Source organism: Equus caballus, chromosome 11, assembly GCF_041296265.1.
Source record: "Equus caballus isolate H_3958 breed thoroughbred chromosome 11, TB-T2T, whole genome shotgun sequence".
NCBI lineage: Eukaryota > Metazoa > Chordata > Mammalia > Perissodactyla > Equidae > Equus > Equus caballus.
In genome coordinates this window covers 45,914,791-45,941,165 of record NC_091694.1, presented here as the reverse complement: position 1 = coordinate 45,941,165, position 26,375 = coordinate 45,914,791, and the positions used below count along the sequence as shown (strand labels likewise).

Here is a 26,375-nt window from a genome sequence, read left to right as displayed (position 1 = left end):
GCTGCTGCCCATCTTTGGGCAAGGGCTCAATCTGCAGCTGGGCACGTGGTCCAAACTACAGCCATCCCCAGCTGAACTTCACCTCCAAGGCTACAGAGAGGGAGAGGGGGTTGGGATGCTTGAATCAAATTTGCTTAGTCCTTTCAGACTTTTCTTCACAGGGAGAACAAATCTGGCCAAATAATATATTGAATCTGATTGCCCTATAAACAAGTTTCTGTAGCTGCAGGCACCACTTACTCTCTGTTGAACCTAGTCTAGGCTAGAGAAGTTGGTGAAATAGAGAATAGAGTCCCCTTTTGCACTCTCTCTCTCTCTCTCTGCAGTCAGATCAACAGCTGGTTGTCTTTGGAATGCAAGTTTAAGCATAAAGGAGGGGATTTGCAGTCCTAGGGCCTGGCCATAAGGCATGGTAATTTGAGGTCTAGTGCCACTGTTGGACAGAGCAAACCTAACCTGACCACCACTGAGGGTAGTCCCGCCTCATAGCCTTGAGATCCAAGCACTGGAAAAGTGGAATAAGAATTTACCTTCCTGCTGTCTAGTTTCTCATATAGCTGCCTAACACTCACTGAGTGAATACTATGGTTGAGAGATTGGCAAGATATGGTGGTTCTGTAGGTTTCAAAGTTGCATCTTATGCCCACTGATCTTCCATACTGTGGGGCCTTTTCTTTTAAGGCCACAGGGAATAACATACTCCAGATAGTTCTGTAGATGTCAGAACAGTAATCTCTCTGACAGTCTTAAGGTCCTTGTGCTGATCTTCCTTTTGGAGGATTTAGGAAAGCTCTTAAGAGAGTAGGAAGGAAATGGCTTCCACTTAACACCTCTCCTTTTGCATGCTTTCATTGGTCTTGGCCTGCATTTGTTGTCTACGAAGACAAATTCTTCATTGATGCTAAGATAAGGGGACCAGATAGCCTACATTTCAATTTCCTTCTCCTCCAGAAACCCCCACTCCCAAATTGTCTCCCTGACACTTTTAGACCCTTATTTAATCTTGCTCCCTCTTTCCCTCCTGGTGTTTGATTTTGTTACTGTCTTTCCTTGTACAGTTAGAGAATCATTTTGAAGCATCCTCCACTTACCCAGGGAAATTCCAAAGCTCATTATTAGTCTCCTTGGTTCTCTCCTCTTTGCCCATGTTCCTCTTCTTTCTGGTCATATCTACTTTTCCTAGGCAATAGACACTTAGGTACATATGGAACACTTAGGATGATGATGACAGAACATTATTGACACTGCCAAGTGATAAGGGCAGGATTTCAGAGCCATTTGTGCCTTCCCACACAGTGGCACTTAGTGGGTATGTGTGCTGCAGTCAGCATGTAAGTAGGTTGACTTCCCATTTGTACCTGTTAGGAGTTGTAATAGGATGGCTGTATATCCCAGGAAATTTCAGTACAGAGGATTGTAGCAGGGTGTGGAAAGTTGTCTTGGGCCACTATAAAAGACAGTGTAGAGTGCTTTAGTCTATTTAGAACAGACCACAGTGTTTGGAGGGGCCGTCTACTTGTAGGGGGTGGAGGGAAGAATGGGAGCACAGTTTCTGCGCCAGGCTCCTTGTTAGAATGGAGAGGCAGCTACTCCCCACTTTACCACATGAGCATGAGGAAAGTTGTAACTGTTAGGTGATGGAGAGGAGCAGAGCAACAGGCGTCCATGAGCCTAAGCATGATGACCCCTTGCATCTCAGGACCTTTGGCAAGGCCAGGGCAGTGGGACAACCTACCTCATTTCATAGTCTCTGCTGAAGCCAAATCTTCCCTCATCTTGATCTCTAGTTCTCAGTAAGTGAAAGAGTCAGGGGACTTTGAGAACATCCAAACCTAGCCCAGCTGTGGCAGTTGGTTTATTGCTTTCAGCTGGTACTTGAACCCAGGTCCTGGTCTTGGAGGCTTTCCCAGGTTTAATCCCCAGAGCTTTCTCTGCAGCTGTATGACACTGCGCTGACCCCGAATGAGGATAGGAAAATAGAACCAGTGCCAAGCCAGAGTCTCTTTTTCATTTGGAGTCTGGCTGTCTGCCCATGACCAGGGTTACATAATGGGAAACATAGCTGGGGCTCTAGAGAGCCCGCGTTTCACCAGGCTGCCCAGACCTTCGCATTCTGATGCTATATATCTTCCTAATTGTAGCTCGGATGCATTTATCACACTGTTGGATTGGAGTACTGTTAAAAAAAAATCAAAAAACTCCAGAAATTCCTGGACTTGCTGCTTTTCCATGGCTTGTCTTGTACAGTCTACAGAGCATGCTGGAAAATGCTTGTAGGGAGCCCTCTGAGGTATTGTCACATAGGGAAACATAGGGGTATGTAGGGAGCATGCAGTAAGCTAATTTCCTCAGGGAACCTACATGTGCTGACCCTGTAGACGAGATAGAAATTCTTGAGTTAAAAAACAGCTTGTTCACTTACCCTCATAGGGCAGCTCTGAAATAAGAACTAATCCCAAGTCTAATCAGCACCCCTTCAAGGACGCTTAATACGTCTTCCCAAAAGGGCATTTTAGGAGGTCACTAAGTAATAGTCCATCAGCACTTCCCTGAAGGAAGTGGTGGTGACTGTGGGAAGCCCCTTTGCTACCCTGGCTCCCCACCCAGTCTCCCTGGCTCCGGGTTGGGGCGTCAGCACTACAGCCTGGCACCAGGGGGTTCCTCTTCCTCCAAGTGCTGAGTGTGGAGCACACGTGATCTCTCCCACGGCAGGAGCCTCTGTCCTCTCGCCACTCCTCCCACAGGACTCCTTGTGAGAGGAAGGGGTGTTGGCCTAAGGCTCCAGTCTGACCCCAGCAGGGTACAGCAGCTGACCCCAGGGAGAGTACTTTCCAGCTCTGGGCTGAGGTTATTTGGGTCCAATGTGTGCTAAACTAAGAAGACGTGTTGGAGTGGTTACAGCTAAAAATTTAGAGAGGCAGGAACCGTGAGAATCCGCACCAGGGAGGCCGCTGAGGGCTCCACTCATGCAGTGGAGATGTCAAGGTCCCTGGGGGCTGCTCTTTCCCAAACACACAATGCTGATGGGTTTAACACACCACGGTGATGCAGCAGAGGCTATACTTGTGAATATAGCTTGGGAGAACTGAAATCAAATAAGACACTGACCTAGATAGAGGTTGAGGGAGGCAACAGTAGAGGTGTGCCAGTACTTGAGAAGTCCTGGAATGAGGTTACCGTGACCTGTGGTTGGCCATAGGGCTCCAGCTGCACTGCTTAGAACATAGAGAAGTTTATGTTGTTGGAGTAGTGCAGCGTGATTGAGCTTCAGAATTTCATTTGCCCTATTGAGCAGAAGGGCCCAAGTTGACTTGTTTATATAAACTAGAAAGGCAGAAGGGATCATCTTTAACTGAGTGTTGTATTCTTTCATGGTCATCTAATAAACAGCTGTTATTCTTGGAGGATGGTATCTTGCTGCCCATGCCTTAACTCCTAGAACAGTGGTCTCTGACACCTTTGTCTCCTCTTTGTATCATGGTGGCATCTGGAAGATACACTTTAGTTCCTAAATCTCAGAGAGAAAGCTGCATAGATTTTCCCCATCTCCACCCCATCCCAGGGCCTGTCTAGCTACCTAGTACTGATAACCAGAACCAGGTCTTCAGCTCACTGAAAAGACAGTTGGCGTGACATCTTGACTTTCCAAGAGGCTTATTACTAAGCAGTTTTAAGCCCAGGTACTGTTCTTTTAGCTACCAGACTTGTTGGATTCGGGTCCATTTCTGCTATTAGATGCTTACCACCTGTAGTTTTCTCCAGTGGATGGAAAGTTCTCCAGGGCTGCAATGGTCTTATGTTGGCCATTAAACCCTATGTGGAGAGGTACGGGCTAGAGTATAATGGTCCATAGGCAAACAAGTTTTTAAAAGAGGATATTTGCATATCTTAGAAGCATTTCTCTTGTTCTGGCCTTTTGTCTTTCTCCTTTGTATTTGTAGTCCATGGGCTTTCTCTTTTTCAGCTTCCTTGTGCCTAGTTTCTGTGCCATCTTGGCTCTATTTCCAGAGTTCCTCACACCAGGAACCAAAAGACCCAGCTCGTTTCCCATCTGTACTACTTCTCTGATCTTCCATAACTCCGAAACACAATGCAGGGCTTCTTCTCACTCAACTCTTTCCGGGTTTGTTCTGCAGCTGTGGAGTTTGAATGTTAGTGTTTAAACAAGCTGGTATTACACAGGAAATGGCCACCTCCACAGGCCCCTGCAGGCTTGTAACATGGGGTCATTGTACTTGATATTAATCACCAGTCAGTCTGTTCCCCCAGTAAAAATATGAAGGGGTGTGTGAGGGCTCAGTCCTCCTTAGACTTGCCAGAAGGATGGCCTGAGCCCTGGTCTGGCCTTAGCACTCCACTCTCCGTACTATCTCCCTCCCTCCGTCCCGCCCCGGATAGAGCTTGCAGAAAGGTTCCTACCTCTTCCCCATAAAACTGGCAGATCTGTCTTTCTGAGTTCTAAGAAGGACATAGATTGTTGTGTTATAACTTACCTCACATATCTCACACCTTAATCTTTCAGGGCATGTTATAGTTGAATAACATCTTGTGTGAGAAAACTTCAAAGTTGTAGAAACACAGAAACCCCACTGGTCCACGTGAGACCAGGGCTTCTCAGTTCCCTGGACCAAAGCTGCTTTTCTAATGCTGTTTGCAGAGCTAACCCCAGCCTGAAGGGTTAATCCGATTCCCCAAGTCAATATCCCCCCAACAACCAGCCAAGAGTGTGTATTGGTTCATTTCTGTGAAATGTGTTTCCCCAGTCACCTGGGCTGGCCTGGGCTGCATTGTATCGGCCAGCAGCTGCACTGCACTCAAATTGACAGCTACATTAAACCTTGGAATTCTGAGGCAATAAAAAGTAAATTAACTCTTATTTTTTTCCTTTCCTGGTGGAGTAAGTGAATGCATGTCTGTGGGGAAGTGAGTGAGCCTTGGTCCTGAGTGCATACCTCTAACTAGCCACTGCTGATCTGTCCCAAGCTAGGATCTGGCGTTCAGACTCTAGCAAGGGGTCTGCTTTCCTGGTGTGTGGTGTGTTCTGTGGGGTTGGGCCACTGGGTCACCCTGCAACTGCTGATCCCTGCTCACTAATCACATTGCAGCTGTTGAGAGGCTCCCTTGCCACCATTCTGAGAGCCAGTAACAGACTCAGTGGATGCACTTTCATATTCTCTGGCTGCTTTGTGTCTGCTTGGTGAAGAATGCGCCCTAACTTTAGTAGGATTTTGTGGGCTCTGGGAACTTCTCCAAATATGAGTTGGGACCAAAGCAAGCCAAAGGGACTTGCCCGAACTTCATAGCACTCTAGAGGGTCCGTTTAGAACCAAAGGTGGTTTGAGATTGTCTGAAAAACCTCATGGGAAGTAATTTCCCAAGCATTTCCAGAAGATTGGGAGCTGGTTAAAGCTCCTCATAGCTACCAGAATTTGACTTTGGGCTCCTTGGCCCAGGCCAGCCTTGAATCCTTAGAATCCAAGGGCTGCTGTGGGACAGAGGTTGGAAGGCACTCCTAGCTGGGATAAGGAACTAGAGGAGGAAGAAGCTAAGCTTTTCCCTTTCTGCTCAGACAAGAAACCGTTTGTTCAACCATGGAACTGACCTCTCAGCCCAAAAGCCTGATTGGGGAAGCTGGGGTAATGTTGAGGTGAGGGATTACCTGATCCTTTTGCATATCTCTTAACTTGAATTCAGGCATCTCGCCTAGTTTTTTGAAGTGCCTCTTCATTTTACTATTAGTTTCCTGGCATTCCGCTCTTCCCTGCCCTCTGTGGAGAGTTGCCCTGTGGCCCATGGATGCCTGGTTAGTTGTGTTCATTCCGCGGTGCTCAGCGAGAGAGGAGATAACTGATGATAAAATGTGAAGTGATCTTGGGCAGTCCCACTGAGACACAAGAAGAAAGCAGCTACTCAGAATCAGAGTTCAAACACAAGACCAGTCTGAATGGATCAGGGCAGAAATGCTCTTTCATTGAAGCGTTTTGTGTATTCCCTTGGTTCTGCTCAGTCTAGATTGGCCCTTGGGCCACTTTATATTTCTGAGTTGAGAACTCAGGACACTTCTGTGTCTTTTGGCACCAGCTGCTGTCTTAGAAATCACCACTGGGGTTGGAACTCACTTCATTTCTGCAGTAAGTCTTAAGGTTTTGGCACAAGGTGGGTGGTAATGGGCAAAAGGCAGATGTGGGCAGGGGTCCCTAGTGGTGGCCAGCAGTCTCTGGGAGGAGTCAGTTTTGGTTTATCTGAGCCTTAGGGGACAGGGGAGCATGGTAATGAGAACCACATGGTACCACATATTTGTTCGTCTTGGATCCAAGATGGTAGGGGTGGGAGGATGAGAGAGGGATGTGGGGCCTCCCACTGTGGCAGCCGTGGGTAATTTTCTGCTGCCTCTCCCTGGCTGGGGATGCTGCTGCCCACCCCCCAACCCCCAACTATGTTCTGAAGCACCCTTGACCTGCACAGCACCAACCAAGGCCCCCAAGCCAAGAATTCAGCTGGGAGACTTTTCACCTTCTTCCTTCTCACTGTCGTCTTTCCTGTTTATTTTCCAAATTGCTGCTCTGCAGCCGAGCAATGCCTGTTGGCCAGAACTCACCAGTGCTGTGGGATCAGACTCAGGCAGTGGGCTCAAGTGGCCAGCAGGGCACTGGGGGAGGAAGCGGGGAACTGGAAGAGCCTCCCTGTGCGTCTCCCATGGGCAGCGCTAACCTCGGAGGCGGCCCTGAGCAGCCCTATCACATCCGGTGCTTGTCTCTGCAGCCGGGACCGGAGGATAAACTATCAGAGCTGTGGGGCAGTGCATCATTCCTCTTATTATTTTCTTCTCTGCAGATGGGGTCGTGGAAAGTTCAGTTCCTTTTAACCCTCGAAGTTCTGTTTATTCTACAGCTGGTAGCCTGAATGCCGTGTTTCCCATTACATCACAAAGGGGCTCAGGCAAATCTCTGCACAGAAACGTGTTGCAACTGTTTATTTTTTTCCATATTTAAACATTTCTGACAGCCAAACCGGCTGAGCCAAAAGATGGAGCTTTGTGAATGAGTCTCGTTGTCAGTGTCTGTGCAGAGAGAGGCTTTAGAAAACTCTCATCCCTCCAGTGATTCTTCCCAAACATGTTCTTTTTCCTCGTCAAAGCCTGTGAAGCGAGTTACTTCTGCAGTAAACGTGTGTTGATTATGTGCTGTTGTGTGATTAATGGGGCTGTGTTCCACCGGGTTCCCAGGACACTCTTGAAAACAAGATGTTTCATTTCATTACCTTTTCCTAGTGCAGTGATTACAGTAAATAAACCAGTACAGGCTTCTTCCACCTGGAGCCAGTCAGGGAGTCCCCACACCTCTACTCCACTTTCTCCCCCAGCATCTTCAGTAACATGTCCCTTAAATGCCCTCCATTCTGCCGTCTCCCAAAGGTTTTTTGGTCTGAGGCCCCTCCCTAGCAGATTTGACTCATGCGCAGTAACTCTTCTGGGAAGATTCTGGAATGTAGCTCATTCGTATAGCTCTCTGCTTCTTTCCTCTTACCACTCCATCTCTTGAACCTCATTGTAAAGCTTTTCTTTGCATTTCTTCTATGCGTCTCATTCCTTTTGGACTACAACTTACCATCCATAGGTTACTGCCTATTCCAGACTCCTTGGTTAGGTGGTCCTCTGGAGAAGAGAACCTTATCTGTAGACGTGGCAGGCCCAGGATCTGACCACAGTTTGGCTATTTGAGCTATGTCCTTGGCAAGCCTAAAGAAAGCTGTATGGATCCTTAGCACCCATCAAAGCGGGAATCTGAACCTCAGTGGATTTTTGACCAATGGTGATGACAAGAGAAACGAACCCTCTTTTTATAATTCTGTCCTGGAGTTTGAACTGGGGAGAGCCAGACTTTGCATTTTCAAGGTTTTTTTCTCAAGTTCAGCCAGGCCCTGGTGATATGCAATTAGGACGACCAGCCATCTCTGTTTGCCCAGGACTGAGGGGTTTCTGGGGCACATGGGCTTTCAGTGCTAAAACTGGGACAGTCCCAGGCAAAGCAGAACAGTTGGTCATGCTATATCTAACCTTCCACAAGTAACGGAAAGGAGAGGGGGTGGGAAGGCCAAGACAGCACTGATACTGGTTCATCTGCTGAAATGTGCAGGAAGCTTTACCTTCCTGGGAAGACCTTGATAGGCCAGGGATGATATTTTTATTGGGTGTGTATTTGTTTGTTTGTTTTCTTATATATAGGAAGAGATTTCTAAAGCATTGTAGGAGGGAAAAAAACCACCTGACTCTTTCTGTGGTGTGACTGGCCCCTCTGGCTGTGCAAGAGGAGTGGAGATTGGCACTCTGTTGCTGTCTGTGTGGCATATACTTGGCTGGATAGGAGTGAGGGAATTCTGGGAGCTGCCTCAGGCATTGGGTGTCTAGAGTGTTTGAGTAAGTGTCTCAGGCACACTGTCTGGAAAGGTGACAGGACCTGCATTAGGCAACTGATTTTCTAAATTCTTTTTCCTCTCTGGTTAGGATTAAAAACTCCCCCTAATCATTTTCAAATTTGCATATATGGACACACACCCACCAGATTGCTGCCATGGGTGCCCTTTTGTATCCAGCTTTTTGGGTAAGATTTCCTGGCAGATGGCCAGCAGTAGACAACATTTGCCACAAGTATCTCCCTGCTCACAAGTGCTTAGAATACTTTAACTGGTCCTTCTTTAGAGCTGCTCTTCTTTTCTTACCTTATTTCTCACAGGGTTGCTGTGGATGTGTGGTCGATGCTGGCTGATTTCTGTAACATATTGACTGCGGTGAATCAGTCTGAGGTGCCACTATACAAGGACCCGGACGATGACCTCACTCTTCTTATCCTGGAAGAGGATCGACTTCTCTCGGGCTTTGTCCCCTTGCTGGCTGCCCCTCAGGACCCCTGCTACGTGGAGAAAACCTCGGATAAGGTCAGCCCCAGGCCAAACATCCCTCCCCATTCACCCCTCCTCTTAATTCTCCAGACTTTTTTATTCTTGGGAAGTTTTCTGTGCAAACGGAACATGATTAAGTCATTGAAGGGTGTTAAGGGAAAATATCGACCTTTTAGCCGCTGACATCCAGCTCTGTGTCCTGAAAAAAAGCCCTCTCGACTTCCTTTGGTGTGTGTGTGTGCTCGCTGGCATGTTGTATATACGATCATTTCCTCACTTGTTTAAATAGTGCAGCTTGTGTTGGCAGTGCTCTCACTCAGCTCCAAATGGTTTGCATCATGCTTAAAGCACCCTCCTTCCTCCCCCCTTCCTTCTTCCCCCCCAGCCACAAAACTCTGCAGTAGGAAAACAGCCAGGGCTTTTTCCCTTCTCTGAGGAGGAGAGTGATAAATAGGTGACTAGAGAGAAGCAGACACCATGTGTTAACTTAGAAAAAAAGCTTTTAGGAATATGAAGCATTCCCCGCTGCCTGGTTTCTATTTTTCTTCCTCTCAGGACTGTGTTTTAACCTGAACTCTTTTCTTGTCTGTCTGTTTATAGAAAACAAAGTTCGTTGCCTGTTGCCCTGATGGGGACTGTGGCACTCCTAATCTCTGCTTAATGGTCGGATCTTCAGCCAGGTGTGGAGAATAGGGCAGTCTGTTCTGATTCACATTCCCATGTAGTGGTTGCTAGGCTGGGGAAGTAGCACCCACAGATCCTGGGAGCAGAGTATCCTGTGCTGAGCAGGATTGTGGCTGACCTCTCTACAGAGTTGTTAGCATCACATCCCCTGGGAGAAAGGCATTTGAGGAAGAATCCACAAATGACTTCATGGGAGGAAGTCTTTTGACCTAAATGAAGTATATATAGAGATGCAGGTAGATGCTTTTTCTAAAAAAGTCAGATAATAAAAACTAAATTCCAAACATAAACTGCAAATATGAGAGATTTTATATTGAATATAAAGTTTTCTTTACTTAGTAGAGAAGAGTATAAGTTCATCGTAGACAAGTGAAAAAGAATAATAATTTATCCACAATCCCTCTATCCAGAGGTAACATCACTGTTATTTTTGCTAATTGTATTTAATCATGTTCAACTTCTAGTATACACATATACACACACTTTTTTTTTAACAAAACTCTGGGGTCCTATTATACATACTATTTGTAATCTGCTTTTTTCACTTAATATTTTTAATGTATTCTTATATGGAACCATTTTTGATGATCACTTAGTGTTCTTTCATATGCCAAGATTTCTTTAACCAGTCTTTGCTTTATTGAACCAAGGGATTGTTCCCAATTTTTGCACTACTATAAACACTGAAGTGGTTCCTTAAGCAAAATTTTTGTGTATATTCCCTTTGTAACTTCTGTATGGAAGTTCTGTATGGAAACTTCTGTAAGTAGATAAAGGTTCTAGACATTGACATATCACAAAACCCATACTCTTTGGATGTATCTACTGGCTAATGGATCTTGGGAATGTGAGAACCTCTCTCTCCCAAGAGGAATACTCATTTTATGTTTTTCTGATGAAAAGTTGGAGTGAAATCCTGCTCTTCTAGTCTCAGAAGGGGATAATAATGAGGAATGATAGTACGTGAGACGGAAGACAGCTAATACAAAGTTTATACATTGTGGAAGATGTTCAGTGTAGAAGAGTTGGAAGAGAAACTGGATAATGGTGGCTTGGGCCAGGGAATCCTAGTACTGTTCCTCTGTGACCACAAGGTGGTTTTGACTCTGGAGGGTGCTTCTGGGGATTGGCTATTGGGTTGTCTGTCTTTTAGTGCAGAACAAGGAAGGAGTCCTAACCAGCTTCAGACTTGCTAAGCCCTATCTTCTCATCAGCTCTCCCAGCTTTAGTGTCATATATGAATACATGTATACGATAAAATACAGTATATGATAAATATATGATCTGGCCAGAGAAGAACACAGAGCCAGCAGTCTATGCCCTCAGCCTCTGGTAGTGATTCATAGGGTACCCGAGCAGTTGCAGCTCATTGAGACTAAGGTAGATCTCCACTTCAAGGACTTGAAATAGGTATGGCAAGCATAACATCTCCAAATCCAAATTCCTGAATTTCTCTCCCCCAAACCTGTCTTTTTTCAGTCTTCCCATCTTGGTAAATGGCAACTTTGACTTTTGGGTTGCTCTTGTCAAAATTCTTGGGCTTATTCTTGGTTCCTCTCTTTTCCTCATACCTCCATATCTAATCCAGCAATAATTCATGTCTTCTCTTTATCTTCAAAATAAATGCAGATACAACTCTTTCTTACCACTACACCCTAGTTCAATTCATCAAAATGCCTTCTAACTGGTTTCTCTAGTTCCTCCCTCCTCCTGCTCCGCAGTCTGTTTTCAGCACAGCAACTGAATTGATCTTTTTAAAACATCAATAAAATCATCTTGCTTCTCTGTTCAAAACGTTCTGATGGCTACTCGTCCCACACAGAGTAAAAACCAAAGTTTTAATAACGGCCTACAATGATCTCAGTGATCTGATGCCGCCTTCAGCCTTTAACTCTCTTGCCTCAGCTCCTCCTGCTGTCCTCGTACCCAGTATGCTGTAGTCACGTTGACATCCTTGCTGTTCCTCAGACAAGCCAAACACTCCTGCCTAAGTGTCTTTGCACTTGCTTTCCTCTTAACCTGGAACAAACACTCTGTCCCCAGATAGTGTGTGTCTCTCTCACTCCCCTTGTAAATGTCACCTTGTTAGAGAGGTCTTCCCTAGCTACAGTACATGATGTTACCTGCCTTTCTTTTCCTTTTTCTCTACGTTATTCTCCATGGCAGGGAAAATAACATCTCTTGAATATCTAGCATGTGTCAGTCCCTGGACTAGGTACTTCCATACAGTATTTCATTAAGTTATCACAATAAGCCTGCCAAGTAGGTATTATTAGTACCTTCATTTTTTAAAAGAGGAACTGAGGCTTAAGAGAAGGGTGAAGAATGATGATAAACTCATATGGATCATCTCCATGGCTGACCTAGAAGATTAGTATGGATATGTCAGAGGGCATCTTTAGAAATCTGAAAAAGATAGACATTTTCTCCAGCTTCTAGTGTTAAGTACTGAGAAATGTAAAATAGCTCAAGAACTCATCAGTAGCAGCAACATGAGCAGTGTCATTGCTGGTCAAGATTAGTCGTGGGGCCAGCCCGGTGGCGCAGCGGTTAAGTTCACATGTTCCGCTTCTTGGCGGCCCGGGGTTCACTGGTTCAGATCCCGGGTGCAGATGTGGCACCACTTGGCACACCATGCTGTGGTAGGCGTCCCACATATAAAGTAGAGGAAGATGGGCATGGATGTTAGCTCAGGGCCAGTCTTCCTCAGCAAAAAGAGGAGGATTGGCAGCAGTTAGCTCAGGGCTACTCTTCCTCAAAAAAAAAAAATTAAAAAAGATTAATCACATGTTTGGTCCAGCCTTGATGCTCATTCAATAGATATTTACTGAGCATGTCTACATTACACTGTCTTGCACACACGACATGAGAGATCTAGAGATATAAGGCAAATGTCCTCCTAGTTTGGGAGGCAGTTTGTGGCATATACAAAGATGTGAGAAGCAACATAAGTTCATTTGAACCTATAATTAAGGAGGAACTCTTGACATTTTGTTGAGCTGATAGTATCCCAGTGAAGGCATTGCTTAAGGAGCACTGATCTGACATTAACATATCATTGTATTTCCCAAGCATGTTCTGTGGGACTCTAGGTTTATAGGTTCTTAATTGTTGGGTGAAAAAAAAGAGTTTCATGATCATATAAGTTAGGATAAAGCAGTGTTAAACAGGACCCATTACTGCAAAACTTCTTTGAACTTTTAATATAGTACATATTGCAAGAAACAGCATTTTCAGTCTTTCCCAAACTTGCTTCACCTTTGATCTTTTTTATTTACTGAACATTTTTCAGACTTACTATTCTGCCTACAATAAACCACAGTAGGAAACCCAGGTATGGGATGAACAAGAGGTGAGAAAACAAGTTGCTGTTGGGGTTATCCAGAAGTAAGATAGAGTACCGATTAGGGAAAAAGCAATAGAGTAGAGCTGATTTCATTTTGAGAGAAATGTCACAGATGTTGAAACCAATTATAACAAACCAGGGAAAAGAAAGTGCTCTTAGATTGACTGAGTGGCTGCTGGGCACCTAAACTCAGAGGTTAAGTAGCTTAACCGAGGTCTTGTAGCTAGTAAGGAAGTGTAAAATTAGAACTCTTGTCTGTATGACTTCAAAACCTCATGTTCTGATGAATGATTTGATGTCTAGGGTTTGCTTCAAAATAATCTGGGGAGGGAGGTGGATAGGAGTATAAATGAAAAAATTAAAGGTCAAATATTGATCATTATTAAATTTGAATAATGGGTACATTGACTTCATTATGGTATTCTACTTCTGTGTATGTATGAATTTTCTACAATAACAAGTTTTAAAAGGAGTAGTAAATAGCGATCCTGAAAGCAAAACAAATAAAACTGTGTCCTTTCTGCTGCATTATAGTGCATACGCAATTTAAAAGTAATCGAACCATAATAATAATAAACTACTGGTTTGTCTGCCTATTTGTTAAATGACATTTTTGGCATGTTGTTCTTTGTACGTATGCCAAAAAAAGTTTTAAATAGAAAATATAGAAAAGCACAAGAAAATAAAAATCACCTACAAACTACCACCTAAAATTAACCCATATTAATAGTTTAATATATTTCCTTCTAGGCTTTTTCCGTCCATGCTTCTATGTGTGTGCTTATTCTTTTCCTTTCATAAAATGGGACTGTAGAGTATATGCTTTGTTCTTGTTTTATGTTTTTAAATACCCTTGTTGTTTATATATATAATTTGGGGAGAAATGTTGTCTTCGTTGTTTGGTGGTCTAGAAAACACTTATTTTAAGTGCTGTTGGTGACTAATTTTTTGAAAAACATACTTGATCCTCCATTCTCAAAGTATCAACGTCAAGAATGAAAAAAAGACTATTGACTATCCCATATTTAAGATGTGTAAATTAGGACTGCTTAAAATATGTATTTTCTTGGGGCCAGCCCCGTGGCATACTGGTTAAATTCGGCAGCCCAGGTTCACGTGTTCGGATCCCAGGTGGAGACCTACCCGACTCATCAGCCATGCTGTGGTGGTGACCCACATGCAAAAAGAGGAAGATTGGCTCAGTGCAAATCTTCCTCAGGGGGAAAAAAGTGTATTTTCTTTGTCATGCAATTGCATTTTGTTCTTTCTAAATTTACAATCATTATTTAGAATTGATTTTATGTTAAGTCTTTTCCGTGCTCACCATCAGTCTTTTTGTTCTGTGGCTTTCTCATTCTTATGTTTTTTACTTTGATTCATCTGTTATTCAAATACAACATGAGGAATTTTTTTCAGCAAAGATGACATGGATGCTTTTTAGAAATTAAGATGACTGTTGTAAAATACCATAGTAACACACATACTCATGCAAAAGAATCAATTCACAAAAATATATAAAGTCAAAAACCACCCTCCAGTGATAGCTGTTAAAAATTTGATATTTATCTTTTTAGACCACTTATGTGCCCATTAAAACATATTTATACACATTTATACATATGTGATCAAAATGATAGTGTAGTATACATTTTCTTCCTTAGTTTGCTCTTCTCGTTAAATAATATATCAAGGACATTCTTCATGACTACTTTTTGAACAGTTCAGTTTGAAATTGTTCTTATTTTGCCATTGCACATGAATGGCAACTTAGCTCAGGCCAGCTTTTTTTGCCCCTTAAAACTATGGATATTATTCTGTTGCATTAATGGTTAGGAAAAATTTGAGAGAAGTCTGATAATTTGTAAGTAAACTTTTTTTTTCATCCAGCACGGGCAACTTACAGCTTTCTTTAATCTTGAATTTCAAATTGTTTGAGGATTTGTTTAGATGTTGGGTTCTGTACTTTAATTTTTTATTGTACCTAATTAGTATTTTGTTTTGTTTTGTTTTTTAGATTTTACTTTTCCTTCTTCTCCCCAAAGCCCTCCAGTACATAGTTGTATATTTTAGTTGTGGGTCCTTCTAGTTGTGGCATGTGGGACACCCCCTCAGCGTGGCTTGATGAGTGGTGCTAGCTCCGTGCCCAGGATCTGAGCTGGTGCATCCCTGGGCCACCAAAGCACAGTGTGTGAACTTAACCGCTGGGCCATGGGGCCTGCCCCCCAATGAGCTTTTTAATATGCAGATCCAGTTCTATCTTTGGATCCGAAAAATTTTCATCTCTTATGTCCTTCATTGCCGGTGTTCTGTTTGTTTTGTTCTCTTCTTTAGTAATTTCTGTTCTCCTAATATATTGTATCTCCATTCTTTGTCCTGTAGATCTCTTTTTCTGTCATCATTTTAAGCCCTTTTGGCTTTGCCTCTGCGTTCTCAGAGAGCTTCTCAAATTTATCCTTTGTGTAATTGATTCAGGTTTTTCTAGTGTTGGTTCTGCTCTTTACTGCTTCTGATTTGGTTTTTAAGTCTGCTATTGTATTATTTGTTCCCTTACATTATTTCCCTGGTTTATCCTGTAACCTGTATATTTTTGCCTGCCTTTTATCGAGGTCCCTTTAATCTGTCTCTGTTTTATCATTCCTCTTTTAGCATGCTTCACAGAATCTGTGATTTTAAAAATTCAGTTGTAAGAATAAAGCAGATACTGTCTCCTTCATCTTTTTTCCCCAAATATGCTTTGTTTCTCTGGCCCTGTATGTGCTGATGTTCTCCCTTTTTTATGTTGCAGACTCTTTTCATAGGCCCCAACTTGGATTTCTACAGTCTGATTCAGGCCTTTTATATTTCTTTGAACAGGTATGGTACTTGCTCCAAAACAGGTTAGGTAAATTCTAACTGGGTGCCTTCTTTGTCTACAAATATTATTTAGAATGCTCTTCTCAAATCTAAAGCTGGTTGATATAAGTTTGTATTACCAAGTCACCACCCTGAAGGGAGTGGGGAGGAGGAGGCCAGGTGGTGTGCAATCTCAATACATGGATTTATTTTCTATATTTTCTGTACTGTATGTAGTGGAGTTACTATACCAGAGCTAGTTTCTTGTGCCCAGTCTCTGTTTCACCTAAATGATATGGCGATTTCTGACCTCATTCTTGGAGCTGTGGCCTACCGTGTCAAGAAGAAATTCCACCCTCTGGCCACTTCTCATTTAGTATGGTGGTTTACCTTGGGCCTCCCTGAACCTGCTGATTGTGAGGGGTGCTGATTTGTAGCAATGAAAAAGCGTCCCAGTGGTGCTTTGCATCTGTCCCAAGGCCTCACATGTTGTGGTAGACAGAATAATGCACCCCCAAAGATGATCCATATCTTAATCCCTAAAACCTGTTAAATGTTATCTTACAAGGCAAAGGGGTCTCTGTGATTAAGTTAAGGATCTTGAGGTGGGAAGATAATCCTGGATTATCCTAGTGGCCTTAATATAATCACAAAGGTTCTTATAAGGAGGCAGGAGTGTCAGAGTCTGAAAAAGGAGAAGTGATAATGGAATTAGAGGTCACGAGAGAGAGAGAGACATTTGGAGATAACGTGCTGCTGGCCTTGAAGATGGAGGAAGGGACCATGAGCCAAGCAATGCAGGTGGCCTCTAAATGCCTGCATAGAGCCTCAAAAAGAACACAACCTTGTCAACATCTCTTTTTTTTTTTGGAGGAAGATTAGCCCTGAGCTAACATCTGCTGCCAATCCTCCTCTTTTTTTTTCGCTGAGGAAGACTAGCCCTGAGCTAACATCCATGCCCATCTTCCTCTACTTTTTTTTATATGTGGGATGCCTACCACAGCATGGTGTGCCAAGTGGTGCCGTGTCCGCACCCGGGATCCGAACCGGTGAACCCCGGGCCGCCAAAGCGGAACTTGTGAACTTAACCACTGTGCCACCCGGCTGGCCCCTCCCTGTCGACATCTTAGTTTTAGGACTTCTGGCCTCCAGAACTATAAGATAATCAATTCTATTGTTTTAAGCCATTAAATCTGTGGTAATTTGTTGCAGCAGCAACAGGAAACTAATACATCCTTCCACACTGGAGAATTTTGCCAGGCTCTTCATTGTTTACTTCTCCTACTCCTTTCTTTTTCTTTTTTACTCTTTTTAATTATGAAATATACATATGGAAATGCATAAAACAAAAAGGCTCAACTGTGTAACCACCAAGCTGGTCAAGAAATAGAATGAGACCAGAGTGATTAATTACCAGTTCCATTCAGCTTATCTTGGAGGTCCTAGCCAGTAGAATAGAAAAGGAAAGGAAATAAAGTATTAAAAAGATGATTAGAAAGGAAGAAAATAGTAAAGCTATCTTTATTTGCAAATAATGTGATGCATACTTGGAACATAAGAATAATTATTAAAATTAATAAGTGAATTTAGCAAGGTTCCTGGATATAAGGTGAGTATACAAAAATCAATTCCATAGCTACGCACTACCATCAAACAAAATGAAATTTTTTAGTTGCTTTCTTAGGAGGAGAAGCTGTGAATTGGTTCTTAATGACCTGCTTCCAGCTACCCTTCATCCATATCTAGCAGTAATTCTTTATGGTTTATGGCAGATGGATGGCATTTTCCCATTTAATAGCTATTAACTGTCTGCTATGCATCAGGCACCACTATTCTAGGTACTGCAGCCATAGCAGGGAACACAATAGACAAAGGAGGCATCATGGAACATGGAGGATGTACTCTGTATGTTCAGTTTGGTCACTTCAGTTGTGATATTGGAAGTAGGGTTATTTAACTCAAAAGTCTATGCATTTTAAGTTTTTTTATTATAAAAGTAGTCTTTCTTTGTTCATGTTAGAAATACTAGAGGGGCCACTCCTGTGGCCAAGTGGTCAAGTACGTGCGCTCCACATCAGCGGCCCAGGGTTTCGCCGGTTCAGATCCTGGGCACGGACATGGCACCACTCATTAGGCCATGTTGGGGCGGTGTCCCACATAGCACAAGCAGAGGGACTCACAGCTAAGGTATGCAGCTATGTGCTGGGGAGATTTGGGGAGAAAAAGGAAAAAGCAGAAAAAAAGAAGATTGGCAACAGTTATTAGGTCAGGTGCCAGACTTTAAAAAAAAAAAGAAAAAGAAAGGAATACTAGAAAAATAAAGATTTGCAATAAGGAACGAAAGATTTCTTGATCCTTCTATCCTGGTTGGATAGATGAACAGACAGACGTGAAGTTTTTTGCTTTTTAACAGAAATAGAATCAACCTTTATATACTGTTTTGTAATCTATTTTGTTGCCTTCACAAAAAATACATCTTGAATATATTTCCATGTTCCCCTATAACATGAATTTTAATGGCTGCATTATATTAACTTGTATGGACATACCCTAATACTTGTTTAGTCCTCAATCAATAGACATTTTAGGAAGTTACTGACTTTCAGTTTTATAAATGATACCATCTCGGGCAAGCTTATACAGAAATCTTCAGATATATCTTTCATTGTGCACAAGGTAAATTTTCAAAGTGGAATTACTAGGTCAAAAAGGGCATGCAGATTTTTAAGACTTTTGATAGATAATGCCATATTGCCCTCCAAAAAAGGTTATAGCTGTTTAAAATGCAGAATATGAAAGTATCTGTTTTCTAGCATCCTCACCAATCCTGGATGGTTTTTTTCTAACTTTGCTAGAGATGGGCAAAAAACGGCATCTCACTGTTTCGATTTTCATTCTTTGATTACTAACAGGGTTGATTTTTTTTTTTAAGTATCATACTTATTGGTTATATATAGTGATATTATATTTATTATAAATTGCCTTAGGTTCTTTGCACATTTTAGAATGCTCATCCATTTTTTTCTTAATGATTTGAAAAACTGTTTATGAATAATTTTTGAACTTTCTTTGGTTACCCTTGTACAAGAGGTGTTTTATTTTTATATTGAATGAGATGAGAGCTTTTGGAAACTTGGAAGGGAGAGGTATAGTACTCTGTTTTTCAGGCAATAAGAACATGTCTTTTCCTTCATCACACCATGTTAGGTAAGATCCTTAGTTTGTTTTCATCCTGTGAGGTAGTTTCTTGCTCTTATACCTCGCTCTCTATCAGTCCATAGATAATCTAAGGAAAAATCATTTCCAGCCAGATATGTAGTTCATTTCTAAATGAACTAAACTCTATCTATTTCCTTCTCTATTTTGCCTGTTAAATTGAAGGAGCCCTTGATATGGGTATAGTTAAACTTAGTAAAAGTTATACAGTGTTTTGAAAAATCCTCTGGTTTATCTCTAGAAAACATTATAAATTCAGAGGGTTTTTGTGGGTTTTTTTGCTTATTCTCGCTTTAGGTGCGGTAAATACCTTGATGCACCAGTTTGTTTGATGATTCATTTCACCATTGGTCCTTTGGCATTGACTGTTTCTCTCTGCCTTCCTCATTATTGCCCTCCCTCACCTTTTTTGTGCATTCTCTCACCTCTTTACTAATTGTTTATAAATTTATAGAATTACTAATTACGCCTTCCATTTACTCCAGTCCTTTCAGATTATATCAGTTACTGCCTAATTTATAAATCTGATTTCCCAAATGGGTCCTGTTGAGCTCAGTTATCTTTATGCTCATGCTATAGATAGGTCAATGACTAGGTGTTCTTTTTGTTCTAGGATAGTAATTCTCACACTTTAGCACTCATCACAATTAGCTGAAAGGCTTCTTAAAACACCAATCACTAGACCCCACCCCAACAGTTTCTGATTAGTCAGGAGGAGGAGAGACTAAAAAATTGTATTTCCAGGAAGTTCCCAGGTGATACCGATTGTCTGGATTTCGCTCTTTGAGAACCACTGTTTTTAGGAATGTGGTGGCTGCCAGCATTGCAGCCATCAGGCAGAGATTTGGGCCCAGGTAAAAGTAAGATTTCTGGTATAAGTCGTCTTCCTAATTCTATCTTTAACTTTGGAATGCAGAGCCTATTATCTGAGGGTTCATATACTTTGCCTCCATGTTTCCAGAGAGCTTTCTGAGCTCTTCAGAAAGAAGTTAAATTCAGAATGCTATAAATATATTTTTCCTGAAATAAATGAAGAGTCTTATGTCTTATTCTCCTTTTCCAGGAGGACCCTGAGTAAAACACCTGACTTCACTGAGTGTTTAGCATGTGCCAGGCACTGTTTTAATGCTTTACATGAACTCATTTGCATTTTACAAAAAGCTCTGTGGGAATTTGAACTACAGGGAAGAACTTGCCCAGGATGACACAGCTAAGAATGAAGGAATCAGATCCAAGCAATCCACGTCTAGAGCGCACTCTGAATTGAATATAAATATAATAGTAGAATGGTTGAACAAACATCGCTTAGTACTTCAGTTCTCTCCTCAACTTTGACAGTTCTTTTATTTTCGCTGGGAGCTTGATTTCTCACCAGGTGCTTGGGAACTATTGACCTGGTTTAGGGAGATCGTCTGATCTCGCACAATAGTTTCTGAGGATGAACAGAGTAAAAGTTCACATGACGGGAATGGATGCTCAGATTGAATTTGCCTACTTCTTTCTCTCTGGGTTGGATGTTCTTCAAATCTTGAAATGTCCTGGATCCAAAGATACCTGAGTGGCTAGAATATGAGTCTTTGGAGAAAGAACTTGATTTATTTCTCACAAACCCTTGAGAGTGTTCTCGGAGGGACTGAATATATGCACAGGATGATCTCCATTATTTTGGAAGTGTGTCTAAGGGCAAAAAAATCTAAGAGTGGGGGCCGGCCCCATGGCCGAGTAGTTAAAGTTCCCCACACTCCACTTCAGTGGCCGGGGTTCGCAGGTTTGGATCCCAGGTGTGGACCTACTCCACTCATCAGCCATGCTGTGGAGGCATCCCACATACAAAGTGGAGGAAGATTGGGAGAGATGTTAGCTCAGGGCTAATCTTCCTTACAGGAAAAACAGAAAAAAACTAAGAGTAGTGGTAGTGCAACTTCTAAGGATCACAGGATCAGCACAATGCACTGGACTCCCAACTTTGCAGGCAGGACTGTTGATAGATGAATGTGGCTCTTGGAGTTGGCTAATGGGGATAACTGATGCGTAAAAACCTAAAGATCAGAGATGTAATCATGCCTACCTATCTACATTCATACATACATACAAACAATCTTCTGCTCAAGATTTAGTAAATATGGGCCATAATGAAAAATAAGATTGAAATTGGTACGGGGAAGACATACAGTACTTAGAGCAAAGATTTAACTGTTGACGTAAACTTCTCCCTCAGTCCTTCCTATTCCACTCTTTTTTATTTTCTTTGCTAATATAATCTGTCATACATATAAAAGAATATGTATTATATTTTTACTTCATAACTATAGATATCTGAAAAAATTAATCTTTATTTACAATTGATACCTTTACTTTTATTAATCAACTTATTGGTATATAATTTACATACAGTAAAATCATACTTTTGAATATATTGATATGTGTATATTCTGTGTAAGGATCTCCCCAATTCCACTCCCCACCCCAGGCAACCACTGATCTAATTATTCTTATTATAGATTTGTCTTGCCTGTTCCAGAATTTCATGTAAATGGGATCATACAGTATGTACTTTTATGTGTTTGTTCTTTCAGCATAATATCTATGAGATTCATCCATGTGGTGTGTTTTTCCAGTAGATTTTTCCTTTTTATTGATGAGTAATATTCCATTGTATGGATATATTACAGGCTGTTTATTCATTCACTTGATGATGGACATTTGGGTTTTTATTTATTTTTGAGGAAGATTGGCCCTGAGCTAACATCTGTGCCCATCTTCCTCTAGTTTATATGTGGGGTGACTGCCACAGCATGGCTTGATAAGCGGTGCTAGGTCTGAGCCCGGGATCCAAACCTGAGAACCCCCAGCCACCAAAGTGGAGCGTGAACTTAACCACTGCACCACTGGTCAGCCCCTGGGTTTTTATTTTTTGGCTGTTATGAATAATGACGCTGTGAACATTAATGTACAAGTCTTTTTGTGGACATAAGTTTTCATTTTTCTGGGGTAAATAGCTAGAAGTAGAATTGCTTAGTCATATGATAAGTATATATCTAACTTTAGAGAAACTACCAAACTATTTTCCAAAGTAATTGCACCATGTTATACTCCCATTAGTAATGTGTGAGAGTTTCAGTTGCTTCACATCCTTGCCAGCACTTGGTGTTCCTGGTCTTTATAATTTTAGCCCTTCTAGTAAATGTGAAGTGGTGTCATTTTAGTTTTAATTGTCATTTCCCTAATTAATGATGAGCATCATTTCATGTGTTTATTAGCAATTCATATATCCTCATTTGGGAAGTGTCCAAATCTATTGCCCCTTTTTAAAAATTGAGATACTAATGTTTTCTTATTGAGTTGTGGAAGTTCTCTATATATTCTGGACACAAATCTTTGTTAGATATATGTCCTGTGAATATATTCTTGCAGTATGTGGCTGGCTTTTTTTTTTTTTTTTTTGGACAGAATCTTGAAGAGCGAAAGTTTTTAATTTTGATGAAGTTCAGTTTTTTCAAAATTTCACTTTATGATTAATGCCTTTTCTGTTTTAAGAAATCTTTGCTTTTGTCTTCTTCACTATATCCTTTAAAATTTTTTTTTCCAAGTGGTTGTTCTAGGGCTAACAATTTGTATCCTTAAATTTTCAGAATATATTTAGGGTCAGTATTGTACCTCTTTACACTTCACACCTTATGCTTCCTGTTTCCTGCTTCACACTTCACAAATGTAATAACCTTAAAACACTAAAATTCCATTTACCTATTCCCTCTTGTTTTGTGTAGTCATCTTCTGTTATGCTTTTTTGTATGTTATAAACCCTACCATACATGTTATTTCTATTTATACAATTGGTTGAGTTTTAAGTAAATTACAAACAAAAAGAAAACATAGACTTTTATATTTATCCACTTATTTACTGGTGCTCTTCATTCTTTCCAGTATATCCAAGTTTCCATTTGGTATCATTTCTCTTGAGCCTACAGGACATAAGCAGGTTGGCTGGTGACAAATTCCCATAGCCTTTGTTTATATAAAAATGTTTCTGTGGGCTGGCCCCGTGGCCGAGTGGTTAAGTTCGCGCGCTCCGCTGCAGGCGGCCCAGTGTTTCGTTGGTTCGAATCCTGGGCGCAGACATGGCACTGCTCATCAAACCACGCTGAGGCAGCGTCCCACATGCCACAACTAGGAGGACCCACAACGAAGAATATACAACTATGTACCGGGGGGCTTTGGGGATAAAAAGGAAAAAATAAAATCTTAAAAAAAAAAAAAAAAAAAGTTTCTGGGTTTTTGAGGGTTTTTTGCTTGAGGAAGATTTGCCCTGAGCTAACATCTGTGCCAGTCTTTCTCTATTTTGTATGTGGGCCACCGCTGCAGCATGGCTGCCAAAGAGTGGTATAGGTCTGTGCCCAGGAACCAAACCCTGGCCGCCAAGGCAGAGCATACTGATCCTAACCGCTAGGCCACAGGGCCGCCTCCTTTTTTTTTTCCTTTTTGTCTGTGGTTTTAAGGAGGTGTGCTGTTTTTTTTTTTCTGGGTATAGAATTCTGGATTGAAGTTTTTTGCTTTCAGTGCCTCCAAGATGTGGTTCTATTAGTACCTGGCACCCATTGTTTTCTTGTGAGAAATAAGCATTCTTATGCCTCTGTATGTAATGTATCTTTTTGGGGGACTGCTTTGAATATTTTCTTTTTATCTTTGGTTTTTAGTAGTTTGATTGGGATATGAATAGGTGTAGTTCTTTTTACATTTATCCTGCTTGATGTTCACTGATCCTCTTGGATTTGTAAGTTGGTGTTTTCCACCAAATTTGGAGTATCTTTCAGACATTATTCTTTTTTCTGCCTCAATTACCCTCTCTTCTCTTTCTGAAATTCCAATTGTGTGCATGTTAGACGTTTGATATAATCTCATACATTAGTGAGGCTCCATTTGTGTTTAGTGTTTTTCTCTCTAGTCTTAAGAGTACTTAGTTTCTGTTGATCTGTCTTCAAGCTCTCTGGCTGTTTTTTCTCCCATTTCCAGCATCCCATTAAACTTATCTGGTGAACTTTTTCATTATTTTGCTTTTCAGTTGAAGAATTTCTACTTGGTTCTTTTTTGTAATTTCCTTTTCTGTACTGACATTTCCTGTTTGTTTACTCATTAAGACTATATTTTCTTTTAGTTCTTTGAACATCCTTCCCGTTAATATTTTGGACATATTTATAATAGGTGCTTTAAAGTCTTTGCCTGCCAATTCCAACATCTGGGCCATCTCACATTTGATTTCTGTTGAATATGGATTGCATTTTCCTGTTTCTTTGTGTCTAGTGATTTTTGTTTAAAATCACTGGACATTGTGGATAATTTGTTAGAGAGATTCTGGATCTTGTTACCTTCCTCTGGAGAGTATTGTTTTTATATTTTAACAGGCAGTTAAATTATGCTTGATCATCTTGAACTGGCGTAGGCTTGATTTTTACACATTATTAGTGCAGCTATGTAGAAACATAGGCTGTTTCCCGAGCCCCAGTAACTTGGCAATAGTCAACCTGCAAGCTCTGTCTGCCCTGCAGATTTTGTTTTACGCTGGGTTTTAGGATTTATTAATGCAGATTTATATTAGGTCTAACTCTAGGGTGTGTTTTCTCTGGAGTATCAGATGGTTGCCAAGGGGTGTTAACAAGGTGTTAAGATCTCTTCACTCTGTCAGTGTTGGAACTCCAACTCCCCCATCCCTAGGCAGTGCTCTTTCCCCAGCACTGCTGGACCTCTAGTACCTCTCTGTTCCACTCTCAGCCCTGTAGCAGCTGCCATCTGGTAAGCCTCTGATGTTCTTGGCCTGCGTGTGTATAGTCCAGCCTTCACCCCCTTATTCACTAAGGATTCTCACATATACTTCATGCCCTTTCTTTGCACAACTTCTTCCTGTCCATTTCCTTACTCACAGATTCCAGCTACTTCACCTGCCTCAATTTCTGCTCTCTGCCTCTTCATCTCAACAGGACCACCGTAATTTCCTTGAGATTCAGCTTTTTGTGTTATGATTGGAAAATTATCCCCAAGCAGAGGAATGAGTGATCACAGACTCATTTCATGAGTTTCTCTTCTCTCAGGGATCACAGTCTTACAAATGCCTGTTGTCCACTGCCTAAAAACAGTTGTCTCATATATTTTATAGCTGTTTATGGTGGGAGGACTAGTCCAGTACCAGTTACTCCGTCATGGTCAGAAACAGAAGGTAGACTGTCTTTACTTTTTAATTACAAAAGTAATCTATGCTCTCTCCATCTACTTAAAATAATATAGAACTACAGAAAATAAGAGCACCACTCCCTCCCTTCCAAAGATGATTGCTATTAACAGTTTGGTAACCATCTTTCCAGACGTACATATACAGAGTATTAGTTTTTCTAATAAAAATGCATGCTATTATATACATTACTTTTTTTTTTGCCTAATATGCCTTGGAACTGTTTCTAAATCAATACATATAAATCTACACCATTCTTTGTCAGGTTGCATCATATTCCATTGCATAGATACAATTTATCCATCTTTTAGGTGATATTTAGTTATGTCAAATTTTTGTTATTACAAACAATAGTCAAGTGAACTTCCTTCTACTTAAATATTTTTATACTTATATATTTCTGTAGAATAGATTCCTACAAGTGAATTTGCTTTGTCAAAAGATATGTTTACTCTTTTGACAAATACTGTTAAATTGCCCTCCAAAATGATCATACCAATTTACACTCCCATTAACAGTAAATGAGTGTCTTGTTCTTTATACTGTCACCAACACTGTGTATTATTACCAATATTTTCATTTCTGCTAATCTTCTGGGTTAAAAAAATGTATTTCACTTTAACTTACCTGTATTTACTAGTGTAACAAAGAATCTTTCTGTTAATTTGTCTGTTTATATTTCGTCCTCTCTGACTTGCATATTTATGGCCTTACCTTTTTTTTCTTGCTGAAGAAGATTCACCCTGAGCTAACATCCACTACCAATCTTCCTCTTTTTGTATCTGAGCAGCCACCACAGCACAGCCTCTGACTGACGAATGGTGTAGGTCTGCACCTGGGAACCAAACCCGGGCTGCCAAAGTGGAGTGCACTGAACTTAACCACTAGGCCACTGGGGCTGGCCTGCTTTGCCCATTTTTAACTGTTATTTATTATTTTTGTTGATATGTAGGTGTTCTTTATACACTGTAGATAGTTTTATTTTCTGTTACAAATAGTTTCTCCTGGTTTGCAACTTGTTTTATAATCTTATTCATATTTTTTACAGTGTGCAACTTAAAATTTTTATAGTCAGATTTGCCTTTTCCTATATGACCTCTGCATTTTTTTGTCATGCTTGCCTCATCTGTCTACACACCTATTATTGTTCCTTCTGATTGTTTAACTTGATTTCTCTAA

At 41.3% G+C, this 26,375-nt stretch overlaps 1 protein-coding gene across 6 annotated transcripts in view; it reads left to right on the top strand.

Annotated features, from left to right (window-relative positions):
* Positions 1 to 26,375, top strand: part of SMG6 (SMG6 nonsense mediated mRNA decay factor) — a 213,023-nt gene that overhangs the window by 100,176 nt on the left and 86,472 nt on the right. For all 6 annotated transcript variants that reach the window (XM_001504355.6, XM_070227863.1, XM_005597656.4 and 3 more), the window contains one exon: positions 8,733 to 8,934. In XM_001504355.6, coding sequence (XP_001504405.2) covers positions 8,733 to 8,934 — 202 coding nt within the window. The remainder of the gene's footprint in view (positions 1 to 8,732; positions 8,935 to 26,375) is intronic.